General features: G+C 37.1%; 1 protein-coding gene across 1 annotated transcript in view; it reads left to right on the top strand.

The window, feature by feature from the left end:
• The first annotated feature begins 7,686 nt into the window (after positions 1 to 7,686).
• rgs6 (regulator of G protein signaling 6) overlaps positions 7,687 to 14,525 on the top strand; it is a 57,043-nt gene continuing 50,204 nt past the window's right edge. Inside the window, exon 1 of the mRNA XM_089118638.1 lies at positions 7,687 to 7,780. Coding sequence (XP_088974764.1) covers positions 7,697 to 7,780 — 84 coding nt within the window. The 5' untranslated portion in view covers positions 7,687 to 7,696. The remainder of the gene's footprint in view (positions 7,781 to 14,525) is intronic.

Genomic DNA, 14,525 nt, shown 5'->3' with positions numbered 1-14,525 from the left:
AATTTTATACAATTATTTTTCAAATATTTCCCAAAGGGATTTAACACCGTATTTCTTATTATATTTGTCCTCTGGAGAAAGCCTTATTTGTTTCAATTTGCCTGGAACAAAATAATTATTAATATATATATAAAAAAAATGCTAAGGTCAATATTATTAGCCCCCTTAAGAAATGATCTGTTTGATTGGCTACAGAACAAACCACTGTTATCCAGTAATTTGCTTAATTAACCTAATTAATCATCTTAGCCTTTAGATATCACTTTAAGCTGAGGATTAGTATCTTGCAAAACAACTAGTAAAATATGTATTTTATGTCATCATGAATGTCATCATGGCCAGGGCAAAATACATTTAGTTTAGACTTAATAAAAAGAATTAGCTAACGCTCACAATAGAGAGGGATACACATTTATCAAAATGTTTTCAATTCAAGAAGGATTATCAAGAAGTTTAAAGAGACCCATACAGTGGAGAACAAGACTGGCCAAGGCAGGAAGCAAAAGATTTCAAAAACCTGGAGAAAAATGATGCATTCTGGAAACGTGTCCTTTGGTCAAGTGAGATTAAACTAAAGCTCTTTGGCCATAGAGAATGTCGCCTATGTTTGGAGAAAGAAGGGAGAGGCGCCCGCAGTGAAAGGCGGTGGGGTATAATGCTGTGGGGTTGTTTCAGTGCGTTTGGAACTGGGACTCTCATCAGGGAGAAAGAAAGACTGAGAAGATTTTGAAAGACAGCCTTTAGGCAATCGGCAACAATTTGGTTTTGGGTAGAGGTAGACCGATTAATCGGTCGGCCGATTTTTGGCATTTTTTAACATAAACGGCATCGGTCAATATCCGAGTATATCAAGCCGATTATTAGGCAGTGCGGAATTGTGGGCAGCCTAGTGTTGTCATGGAACACATGTTTCACTCACGCTGCCGCTAGAGTCATTTTCCAGCCAAGTGAGCAGCAGACCAATTTACTAGTGAAGTACGTTATTGTTAGAAGTTAAATTAAATAAAATATAATAAATCTTATATATACAAAAATTCAATCATTTAAAGTTTTTTTTCTCCTTTTTTGTGATAATTAGGTTATGTCCATTTGTCTTTGTCCGTCAACAAACAAAACAAACCAAAAATACATTTTTTGAGAGGATAAAATGTTTTTGTTGAGAAAGTTTGTCTATGTTAAGTAATTATCATTTCTTTTACATTTTATCTTTCAAATAGAGGTTAAAAACCAAGCAAATATCGGCCAAAATAAATCGGCAGCATTAATCGGCCATCGACCGACCCAGATTTCAAAAGATCGGTATCAGCATCGGCGTGAAAAAAAAACAAAAAACATCGGTCGACCTCTAGTTTTGGGTTGGCGTTTTGTCTTCCAGGATGATAACGACCCAAAGCATGACTTCTGGTGACGAACTACAAATGAGCAAAGTGAACATCCAAGTCTGAAACTTAAGAACTACAAACAAGGGGAGGGGGTTAATAATTTTGACCTGTTTTTTTTTATTCTTGGCTTAGTTTCTATTTGTATTATAAACATGCCAAGTTTCCTAAATAAACGGTTTAGATATGCTGTGTTGACAAACATATTCGCTCTGTTAAAAAGCTCATTGAAAATAATTTAAAAATCTCATCTATCTATCTCGGGGTGATATTCAAACGTGATACACCCGTAGGCTACGTATTGTGATACTCTCACGTATTCATCCTGCGAATTTTCTTAAAAATTAAATGACATTTACTTTTGATAAGAAACAGTGTAATTTTTCAAATCATGACAATTTTATCACAAAATTCAAGCAATAGATGACATTTTTGACGCTCTTTAATGTGGTGACATCGCCATAGGTGCTTCAGTTTAAACTTAAAGGGTTAGTTCACCCAAAAATTAAAATTATGTAATTAATCACTCACCCTCATGTCATCCCAAGCCCGTAAGACCTCAGTTTATCTTCGTAACACAGTTTAAGATATTTTAGATTTAGTCAGAGAGTTGTCCCTCCATTGAAAATGTACACGGTATACTGTCCTTGTCCAGAAAGGAAATAAAGACATCGTCAAAGTAGTCCATGTGATGTTAGTTAATTTTTTGAAGCATCGAAAAAAATAAATTTTGGTCCAAAAACAACAAAAACTACGACTTTATTAAGCATTGAATTGTGTTCCGGTTCTGTTGTCAATCCGTAGGCTATGTTTAAAATATCTGTCATAAAAATACACAGCTGCTGTGAAATTATCATATTTCAACAACAAATTGGAATAAAAACATTAGATTTAGAAGTTAATGCAAAAACATGATATTACAACAGTATGTGCGTGATTTTTAGAATATATATCATTATCATTTTTATAACACTTTTATTTGACATGGAGATCACAATTACATTCAATGAACCATATGCCTTTGCTTGAGGTTTTTAGCAAACATGCTAATTTTCAACACCTGTCCACGCAAGATGCTAATTTTTAACACCTTTACAGTTACCATCCTTGGTGTGAACGGCCTTACTATAGTCCTGTTTACTTTAGTCACAGTCAGACTTTAACACTTCTATTTTTAGCTACCTGCTAATTGGCATTTATGCAACATGTGCCCTTTCTTGCAGGTAAGAAAACATAAATGCACTGCACACCCCTCTTACCTATAATGCACACTGAAACATTACTTTCAAGATGGAAATGTCTCTAGTTCAGTGCAAGGAAAACACACTTGCATTTGCAACAGATATTCATCCCATGTATCTCAACAAAAGATCATTTTTGTCAGCATGAAATGGAAAAGCAGCTAACTCACAGTAGTAAGATGATTGCGTGTGCAATGCAATTAGGCTACTGGAGATAGGGAAACACCTCTGTGCATTTCTTGCATCTCTCACTAGTCTAAATAATGAATTTTGCCTGGAGTGGGTTTGTGCAATTTGTCCATTATGACTGTATATGTGTGTACACATGCCTCTTTGAGTGAGTGGTTGGCTGAATACATTTGTGATTCAGACATGATGAGCAATTACTCCTCCCTAATGGCTTCTGATGGTATTGATTTTTTAGAGAGAGCATTTGAGCATGTGCTAATGCATGTTTGTATCAAATTATCTGTGTTTTGAATCACAGTATATGGGGTAAGTTTCTTGTACCATAACTTGAAAACTACCAATATTTCTAGCCTCAAAGTATTGTGTGTAAATGCTGTTATACTCAGCCATGACACTTTTATACATCTGACTAAAACAATGTAGAGAGAGAGAGCCCCAAAAATAGTGTCCGAGCTGTGTTAACACTTATAGGGCACTGGAAGGGGCTAGCTAGTGTACTGTGCGATAAAGGACACTTCCTGGCACTGATAAATAGCCCTTTCCTGGCTGTTCTCTGCAAAGTAGAGTACCGGTACTTGCTATTTGGTCAAGTGTTCATTGATAACAATGGCCCTAGCTAGAATTATGCAGACTGGAAACGCAATGTTCTTGAGCAGCAGCATCTCTGACGTTTTATATCAGTTTTCTTAGAGACCGAGAGTATATGTGTACCGGCAACATAAACAAAAAAAGTAAAGACCGACTCCCAGAGCTCTATCAGGATTCCCTGTGGGTATGTATCGTCTCTGTGGCGCAAAAAGAGAAGGGTGGTTTGGGTGTGATGTGTATGTGTGCAGTTCCGAGTGCATGGATAGAAGAGCAGACAAATGAAACTGTAGATTACATGAGTGGACTTGCAGGCTTCCCCAAGAACACTAGACACACTGTGTTCTCTGTGAGGTCTCTGTGGTCCAGATGTGTGACAATCTGCAGTGGATGAATACTTGTATGGCATTTAATTAATATTTCTCCCCATTTTCTGTTTGTCTAATCCATTTCAGAGCCACTGGAACTAGCATAAAATATAGTCTTGTTCAGGCTCCCAGTATCATCCAGATGTGTTGATCTATTCTTGCTCTTTCCTTTTAAATCTAGCAAATCATGAGAATTTAGATTTTACTTGATCTTTTCAGATTAAAAAGCTTGATGTACAATTAAAAAACTAACTTTCAGGACTTCTACCCGGTCCGAAGAGCATTTGTAGACCTTTTTTTTTTTTTTTTTTAAAGTGAGTTAAGATGGCGTCCCACTAGCCGTCTTGAGACAGCTCAGTTGTGGTCAATCATTTTTCATCTGATGAAATATCTTTACTCACAGGTTTACCACCCTCACTGATTAAGAATAAACTAATAAACCAGTTCTTGTGAAAGACATCTGGGTGGTGATGGCGCAGTGGATAAGACACATGCCTTTGTTGTGAGAAACCCGGGTTCAAATCCACTGTGAGACACCAATGTGTCCCTGAGCAAGACACTTAACCTCTAGTTGCTCCAGAAGCGTGCGACCTCTGACATATATAGCAATAGTTACTTTGGTTAAAAGTGTCAGCTAAATGAATAAATGTAAATGTAAATCTTGGCCATTCAAAATTAGTTATAAAATTTTTTTTAAAAATCCTTGATCATTTCAATCTGACACTAAACTGTATGAGTGGCACCTTTTATGTGAAATGTCACTATTTGAAGGCTTTGCAAAGAGGTTGTTCTTGAAGAACGGGGGAGTTTGAACACAAACGCAAAACTCGCTGTTCACAGTTTGTGTGTGTGAGCACCAGAGCACAGTGAACAACTCTTGTCGCTCATTTCATGTGTGAAGGGACCATTTTATTATAACGGTCTTGTTTTCGGCATAAAAAGTGCTAACATTGCATGGTCAACTTGGAATGTTATAAAGACAAAAATGACCCCTGTACTACTGTTCCTTCTTACTGGATTAGGGTTTAGGAATAAATTGATAAACTGCTGGAGCTTATTATCATTTATTCTTAAACCCTAATCCTCTTAATTTTTTGCAAGATGTCCTAATGAGAGAAATGCAGAACCAAGAGGGGATTACTCAATTGATGTGCCTACAAAAAGCATTCTCTCACTTAATAAACATACATGTTTCAGAATTGCTTGCCAGAAACTACACAGGGAGACACTCCACCCCCAAACCCCCACCCTCTGTTCTCCTCCCTCCCCTCATTCCCTCCTTGCCTCTGACACACACACACTCTCACAGTGAGTTTGCACACATGCCAGGATCCTCCACTGTACCTGAGCACTTCACTCCACGCAGCGACCACCCACGCTGGGATCCAGCGCGCGCGAGACACGGACAGAGTGGAAGGAACCCAGTGCTTTCCACAGCTGCACAGCTCCTTAGAGTCTCTCTCTTCATCATCATCATCATCATCATCATCATCACAGTCTCTTCAAGCCAGTTAGATCATGAACCTGCTCTTTTCTGGTTGCTAAGGAGGGGAAATCGAGCTCCGAGGAGTGGACGAGGCGGTACTTGGACTACTAAGGTAATGCGCTCTTCCAGTCAGCAGTTTGTGTGTGTGTGTCTGACTGGCTGTCACTGTAAACTTGTGCCAATGTTCGCTAGCACTGAACGATCAATTGTCATGTCCAGCGCTGGATTCAAGTGACTCCAGAAGTGCTGGTGAGTTTGAAGTGAATCATCCTGTCGCCTCGCGCTCCCTGCTGTGTGCGCGAGTGTGTGTCTATGTGCGCGCGCGCGCGAGTGAGTGAGTGAGTGCGATCGAGCGTGTCTTTCAGTGACAGGGTTTTCTGCTTCTATATTCGGCTTCGCTCTGTGGAGTGCTGTGTGAATTGGGACGGGGTTCCAGTGGGGAATTGCGCCCTGAAAGCAGATGTTGGTCTTTTTTTTTTTTTTTTAAATCGCTGCACATGTTTGTAGTGCAATGCGGTGCTGGGAAATCATGCCCACAGTTCTACCGGTTCGCTGTTGTGATCAACCTAATGCTCGCGCTCATGGCTAGTGTGGAAGAGTGTAATTAATTCACTGTTAATACGTCCAATGGTCATTTTAGGAGACCACTAGTGACACTCAGGTGACAGTGAAGTGAAAGTAACAGTCTGTGACGAAGACGACGAAATGCATGCCTCTTATCCTTTCAGCGTGTCATTTTTATAGTAACATAGACCTTTTCCCACAGTTTTTAAGATGCAAATGCTGTTCTGTGCCTTGCATCCTAATATATATATATATATATATATATATATATATATATATATATATATATATATATATATATATATAATATATTATGTTCCAGTAAGGTTTTCGTGTTGTTTTTTTAGCTGCGTTTGTGTTTCTGTGTAGGTTTGGGATATTGTAGTTGATTGTATTCGAATATGTAAAGTAAAGAATATTCTAAAATTGCGTTAATCAAACCTGTTTGTCCGATTATGGCTCCTCGATTGCAGCTTTAAAAAGACGCTTATTCCTGTATTATAGTAGTAGGCTACTAAATGCTAGGCTGCTTTATTATTGCTCTTGACAGGAACACGTAGGCTGTAGATATGTGTATGTCATACCTGCTCCATTAGGCTATCTGAAACTGAAACCTGTTCTATTATCTTCTCTGCGGACTCCAATTATGAGTGGTCGATAGATTTTTTTCTGTGCAGCCGATTAGACGCTAAAATTCCCAATTTAAATCCCTCGGCGTTCATTATATGACACTTAAGTGAACCTACTGATTTTAATTAATTAGAGATGGCCATTAGCCTACCAAATAATTTCCTAAGTACAATTTCAGTATCCAGAACAATCTCATGTCTTATTCAAATATAGCTGCCTACACTACAACTGATAACATTTAAACTTTTATAATGAGCTATGAACACAACTTTCACGTGAATCTGAACAACAGATAAATCGTGGATAAACTTTCAACCAAATGGTGGTGCACAACCATTGCAGACATAGCTAGGCATAGGCCTTATTGGCCTACATTGTTCTCTTACCAGAGGTTCTCTCGTACTGTGTAATATCTTATGCTAAGGGAAACCCTATTTTGAAGCCAAAAATGATCCTTAATTTTGAATTAATGTAAAAATCGTTGCGGCAGCACGCACACATAAGCAAGACGGCGTGCAGGCCTATCACCAGCTTCCTATCGCGGAGATAGCGTGGGTGCTTGGGTCCGGCCGCCCCAGGGCCCCGTGCCAATTAGGGGCCCCTCAAACGCCACGGATCTTGCGTCACAGGAAAGGGGCCCAGGCAAAGTACACCCAGCAAACACATTTACGTTGCAGCAACGTCTGTGGCATGTTGCATTTCTGCTATGGCAACGTCGCTGTCTACCTGCTACGAGCACCATCGCTGTCAATGAGATACCGCTGTCTGTGGTGCTGAAACATTTTTACTTGACTGGCAAACTGTTTTCTTTGTTCGTTAATACAAACTTGTATGAAAATGTGGTTTGTGGTTTTATCTGGTTTGAGTCCCCTGATAACAATAAATCCTGATGCGTGACTTTCTTTCCTTAGTGGAACAAAGTTTTTATGTAGCTATGTCTAAATGTTGTTGTCTTTTCACACTATTAAAGTGAATATGAACCACTGAAGCTCCAAAAGAGATATAAAGCATAATAAATTAGTCGATGGCTTTATTTGTTTTATTCCAAGTCTTCGATGGTATTGTGAGAAACGTACTGAAATTTAAGACGTTTTTCATGGAGAATATTTGCCTGTGCTTTAACTCACTTTTACACTAACAACTGTAGATATTTAATTAATTTTCCGGGTGGCACACTGGGATTCTGTATGACTGATCTGTCTTCTGTTCTGTCCTTTCCCCACAGAGACAAAAAGAGAGATCAAGAGACCAAGAATGGCTCAGGCCTCTCAGGACCAAGGTGCAGTGGGCGTGGCTGACCCAGATGACGACTCACCCAACATGATTGCTTACAGGAAGGTACTGCTGCTTTGCCTTTACATTTTATATGCTTTGGATTTGCCATCTTTAAAGTCTTGTCAGCAAGTTAAAGCTTGAAAGTGTAAAAAAATTTCGGTCAGCATTTATATACAATGAAGGCGCAAAGCAAACACAGAGTCATGAATATTGCTTAGTACTGGATTTGAATTTGAATGAGTTTATTTGTCTGTTTGCAGGTGCATTGTTATCCATCCCTTGATATTTATTCAGCTTCTCTGTGTATAGAATATTTCATTCCCTCCATGACCCTTTGGTCACTTTTAATAATAGAAGATGTCTGATCTAAATGTCTGCTCTGAAGCATGTAGAAAACATGAAATGTTCCTTTATATTGCAAATAATTTATGACTGTGCATTTCTTATCCCAACTCTGGCTATTTTGGTAAACCATTTATAGCTAGGATAGGCAATTGCGGAGAGGCTAGCAATAGCGAGCAAGATTTGAAAGCATAAGATCCCACCCTCCCTTCCCACCTCTGCAAAGTGCCAGAAATGCAGCGTTAAATCAACTTATGTCTAAAAACACATAACATTACAATATTAATGAACCTAAACGAATTTCAGAGCTCTTACGTACTGCCAATTCATATAACTGAATGCTCTGTCGTAATTACGGTAATGACATGCATTCGGACTGAATGCAATGATTGGACGAAAATGTTTTGGTCCTGAGACTTCCACAGAAAATATACAGTATGAAAATAAATCATAAAAATATATATATATATATATATATATATATATATATATATATATATATACCACTTCATTATTAATTACTATCAGGATGTGAAGAGAGTTTCAACCAGTATATCAAAGTGTTTATAAGAAAATGGCATACCTTTAAAGTTATAAATGTTTCATAAGAGTAAAAGACTTATATTTGCATGCCAGTTTGCCGTATTCGATCATAGTTTGCATTCTCAAACATCTCTATCAAGTCATAAAGCCCATAATGACTTTATAACAACCCTTTTTTCTGTTGAAAGTGTTCTTATTTACTGTACTTTCTTTCTGCTTGACCTCTTACAATCAAGTCTTTTATGGAAAACCAAGTGAAGCGTATTTGATGCCAAATGATTTGTTTCTATCTGAGTGGAGATTATCAGCTCAAGTTGGCGCAGAGGTATTGAGCCTAACAGCAGTGAGATTGGAGTCATTGCCAAATTGCTTGAGAAAGATTGTGTTGGAGTGTGCACCTTTAGATTAAGCTAATAATTAAGACGTAAACACATTTGATTCTAATCACTCTTTGGATCCCCGTTGTTGAGTATATCTAAATAAAATGTTTTTGTGAAGAATCCATGACACTGAGAAGTATGCCATTGATATTACTAATGAGATTCCAGTTAAAATTTCAAAATTCCTTGAAACAAGACAAGTTTACTTGAAGAGCAGCAAACCATACGATATTAAGACTTATTTTCTGAGAATGCTGAGAATACATGAAATGTGTGAAAACATTTTTAGATATTTGTACTGGTGGTCAAACCAAGTTTTGCAGTGTTCTCTACATTTAAAAAATAGCATTACAGATTATGTTGATGATATGTTGATGATAACAGACCAGTTTTGGTGTTTATGAATAAAAACAACAGGCTTTTTTTTAGGCTGTACAGTTTTTTAATGTACATCAGGGGATCTTAGTACCTTCTGTTATGACATGGGGCACATAAGATGTGGGTGTGGTGTACAAGAAAAAAAAAGTCTAGTTTTGACTACAGCTGTCAGTCGGATCGGTGTGGAACTTATATTGGATGGAGACCACTGACCTGCAATGAGATGATTTCATTGTCTGTTTGATTGATAGCTTGCCATTCCTCTGGTCGCTTACTACCTCACAGGGATATGAGACGGGCACCAGATGGCTCACAATATGCTCTAGGCACATGGAAGAAATTCCCAGTGTCCCTAGGGCATGAGCATGAGTTCATAGTGATTGTCATTCTTCTATGAAGAAACAAACAAACACCCAGAAAATGAGTCCATAGTCTTTTTCTCTCACTGTGACCCATGTCGTGATGGCTGACTGTGCTCTTTTGTATACTGTTATAGTGGATGTTGTGTGTTGGTACGCATTTCATCTGAGGTTTGTTCTGGTTTAAGAGACGAAGAGAGCGTATGAATGTGTAAACAGACACAATTAACCTGGATATGTAGCGAGATAGGACTGAATTTGATTAATTTACCCATTAAGGAGAGCATGCGAAGCCCCAAGGGATGAACATCATTACAATGCGTGATAGTTACTTTTTTCAAACGCAAGTTACTTTTTCCAATTTACTGACTGACACCTGCATGCATTTACTTAACTCTCTGGCACAAAAACAGATTCAGTGTTCCTCAAATTGAATAAAAACATTGAAATGCAAACACAGAATATTATGCAAACCTGCAAAAAATAAATATGTAAATAGCACAAATATACTTTGTATTTAATCTCTTTAACCAATGTTGTGCCTGCTGATCTGCGATGATCCAGATCAAACGAAAATGAATTTAGATGAACATCACATTTATGTTTCATTTTTTGTTTTTATTGAAGTAAGAGTGCTTAACTCTTTGAACCTTGGTGTTTAACATCCTGAATCTTATTCTCCTCCAATCTAGAATGACAGCACAGCTGGATATATATATATATATATAGATGGGAATTTGCGCATTTCCTTCAGCCTGAGGCTTATTCATTTCACTTTTGGTGTGAAAGAGCCTTTACATTTGCGAAATATAGAACTTTTTTAAAAATAAAAAACAAAAACAAATGCGAAAGCCCTGGTGAGGAAAAAAATAATAATGTAACGTAAAAAATAATAACAAAGGTAACGTTTACTTTCATTACTTTTAAAAGTAACTTTCCTCAACAGTAATGGCCACTACCAGTAGGTGTTCTTTTACTTGTATTTTTCCTGATTATTGTCAAAGAAAATGCTTTAAAATCAAGCGTATTGATTATAATTTGTTTCTGATGTAAAATAATAAGACAAAATGCCTCCAGGTTAGTCTGTATCGCTGACATCCACTGACCCTTTCAAATAAGTGCAGAACAATAAGTGAGAATCTGAATCACACTTATCAACAATTCTGGATAGTCTCAGTTGTTCTGTGCATTTGACTTCTCTGGCAACCTTCAAGGGTTAATTGTAATATAAACGTAATATTCTTTGGATCTTGTTTCTCATGACGGGTCCCAGGGCAGCTTTATCTAGCGAGTATGTGGATTTGTTTGTATGCCTCTGCAGAAACGGATCTGCCAGTTCCCTCCCAAAACAACAATTAGAATGGAAAGCTGTTCTTCCAATATACTGTAAGCCCAAATGAAAGTCATCAACCAGTCAGTATTGTATCTTTTCCCATGCTATTCCTCATCTCTGACATGTGCAAGCGTAGCTGTGAGTGCATTTATATGTTCTTCGGAGAAATGTTGCTAAATATATAATATAATGAAAGATATACACACTATCATTCAATTAAATTGTATGTAGCAAGGACACGTTAGGTTGATCAAAAGTGACAGTAAAGACATTTGTTACAAAAGATTTGTATGTAAAATGGACGTACTTATAATAATTATGGAAGAGAGAGATCCTTGTAACCGTTCTGTACATTTGAATGGTGAATTAATCAGGCAGAGGGTTGGATTCAGAGGGATGTTTATTTCTCCTGTCACATTTCAAGTGTCTCTGTGCTCACCTCAGATGCCCTTTAAATCACTGTCAGTTTCACTTGTCTGCCTTGGCTCCATTATCGATGTCTTTTTATGACTGAACAGTGCATGGACCTTTTAACCTTTCATTGTATGCTCATTTTGTAATTTTAAAACGGGCATAAATTATTTAGTCAGTGGCCCGTGAAGGTTTGTTGATTGCAGCTAGATGCATGACAGAAGAGATTTCTCACTCAAGACTGTTATGGGCTTACTATGTCAGAAATGGAATATATAACCAACAGCGAAAGAATAAATTATCCAGACAGTATTGGAGTCTGGCGTGCTGAGGCATTTGTATCAAGTGGAATTTTCTAGCTGAAGATAACTGACAAATATTTTACACAAGATTTATGTCTCACTTTCATGTTTACAGCAAAGGCTCAGGCAATTTTCCTGCCCGCTCATTTCAGGAAAACAAAGCTGACTTGGGAACCACTGAAGCTTTGTTCATTTTGTTTTGAGGGAACTGAGCCAATGATTTGCAGGTAGCCGTCTGAATGGAGGGAATATAACAGTGACTTTTGATTTAAAAAATATATTACAAGAACACACACAGAGTTATCGTACCAGAGAGCTAAACTCTAATAACAATGATGTTGTTTGAAAACCTTTTTTGATCGCCTATCATTTTTATTTAAGCTTCTTTTATACTGTTTATAAAATAGGCATATGATAGGCCAATTTATACGGAAGCGTATTTTTCGAATTTTTCATGGAAAAAAGTTTTTGCTCTGTTTGTTTTTCTGAATTAACGAGTTAATTATCTCAGAATTGTGAGATAATTTTTAATGGAAAAAAGTTTTTGCTCTGTTTTTCTGAATTAACGAGTTAATTATCTCAGAATTACGAGATATTTTTTCATGGAAAAAAGTTTTTCCTCTTTTTTTCTGAATTAACGCGTTAATTATCTCAGAATTACGAGATATTTTTTCATGGAAAAAAGTTTTTCCTCTTTTTTTCTGAATTAACGCGTTAATTATCTCAGAATTACGAGATAATTTTTCATGGAAAAATGTTTTTGCTCTGTTTTCTAAATTAACAAGTGAATTATCTCAGAATTACGAGAGAATTTTTCATGGAAAAAAGTTTTTGCTCTGTTTTTCTGAATTTCTGAGTTTTTGAGATAATCAAGTCATTAATTCAGAAAAAAAGAGCAAAAAAAGATTTCCATTAAAAATTATCTTGTAATTCTGAGATAATTAACTAATTAATTCAGAAAAACAGAGTCGATTTTTTTTCTTCAAGTGAATGCAATACACTTCCATAAATTGATTAAATATTGTATGATTATGATACTTGTGAATGAAAGTAAATTATTTTCCATTCAGCAGGCACTTTTATTATTCAGAGTTATGCTAATTGGGTTGTGCCAGAGATCTGGAGTTTAAGTAGTCACAATAACTCAATTTTCTTGGTCAGGCCTCCTTGCAACCTTTGCATTGGACAAAATTGACAACCTCCATTTCAAATTTTCATGTAGTTTTCAGCTACCATGTCCTGTTGAGAGAGCATGACAAAAACATGATGAACGTTGCTATATCTAATCAAAGGCAACAAAGCAAATCTTTCCCAAATGATCTTTTTTTAATTACAGGTATAAAGGATGAACCAGGTGCATGGGCAGAAATATACTTTGGGGCCTCTTGAAGCTAATTATATCAGTCAGGCCTATTATCATACCATATTCAGCTGTAATTAATTACTGTCATCCATAGTCTGCGCTACAGTGGCCATTTTTGGCTCGAAGAGAAACAACCGTTGTGAAAAATGTCTCTCCCCATATTTTATTTAGCATGAAAATGAAGCGAGGGTAATGATAAAACCGAGCGGTATGGAAACGCTGAAGAATAGCTATCCGTTCTGCTACTGTTGTAGATGGACAGATGCATTGAGATTACTCATTATAAAACAGCAATACAGTAACTTGATATGCTCCTCATTACCACTTCACACAAGCAGACGGAAAGGACTGGTGCCTCATTATTGCTTTGTTCTTGTGATTTTGCTTTTGTGTGTGAGTAGGTTTGTCCTTGTGTGATTGTTTGAATTCTGATATCTCTGTTAATTATTTATTTAAAGCTCTGTTTAACTTATTTGGGCAAGTATTTCTTTGGGCGGATTTGGATTTTTGGGGTATTTTCTACACTTAACCAATTAGTTTATGTCAGATAATAGGGCACCGTCCTTCAAATGAACAGCATTTTGCCTCTGTACATAATATAATTTGCAAATATTGTTTGGTGCATGACACAATCAATTCATGTTTCCCTCTTTATCCTCAGATGGTTTATCCAGCTAAAGACTCCGATCTGGCTTTTGGGACCAGGGAGCGCATGCATGAGTTTGGTTTTGAAATTTGAACACAATTTATTGAAAGGGATTTGGGAATGTGGCAAGGATTTGGATCCACTTTCAGATATTCCTTTGCACTGGTTTAGGTGTGTTCAAGGAAGTCACCGCACTGAATCTGAATTAAACCCTTCGGTAAGCAATTATACAGTTTCATTTGAGGTCAGAGGAAGGTCCCATGTTTTATCCTTACTGTTTTGGGCGTGTTAGCTCCTGTCTTCATCCCCATATGGCTATATTTCAGGGCTTTAGCTGTTATGGCAATGTTTTTCTCACCTTTTGATTGTTTGTTTGCACACAAATAGAGTCATTTAATTATTGATCTGCTGGGGCCTTGAAGTGTTGTCACGACATGATGTGTCCCGGCGGAACGCTCCGATATGAAGGTTATTCAGGATGGGGTGGAGAGCATCCTAATCTTTGTTTTACAATATATGTGGATTGGCTGGTATAGACGTGGTGCATTACTTTATATCTAAACGATTATTGTATATATTAAAGGGGTCCTATTATGCTTTTTTACTCTTTAGTTAATCTGTAATATTGCTGTTTGAGTATAAACATTTTTTTTCTCCAAAAAGTTCACTCCAAAGGGAGATATTTTATTTAACAGAATCCCCTTCACAAGAACTACAATGAACCACTTGTCTGGACTACAAACAGATTTTT

The sequence above is a fragment of the Pimephales promelas genome, chromosome 13, assembly GCF_988280905.1.
Source record: "Pimephales promelas chromosome 13, fPimPro1.hap1.1, whole genome shotgun sequence".
NCBI classification, from domain to species: domain Eukaryota; kingdom Metazoa; phylum Chordata; class Actinopteri; order Cypriniformes; family Leuciscidae; genus Pimephales; species Pimephales promelas.
The sequence above is the reverse complement of the archived record's forward strand: the minus strand, read 5'-3'. Positions and strand labels throughout refer to the sequence as shown.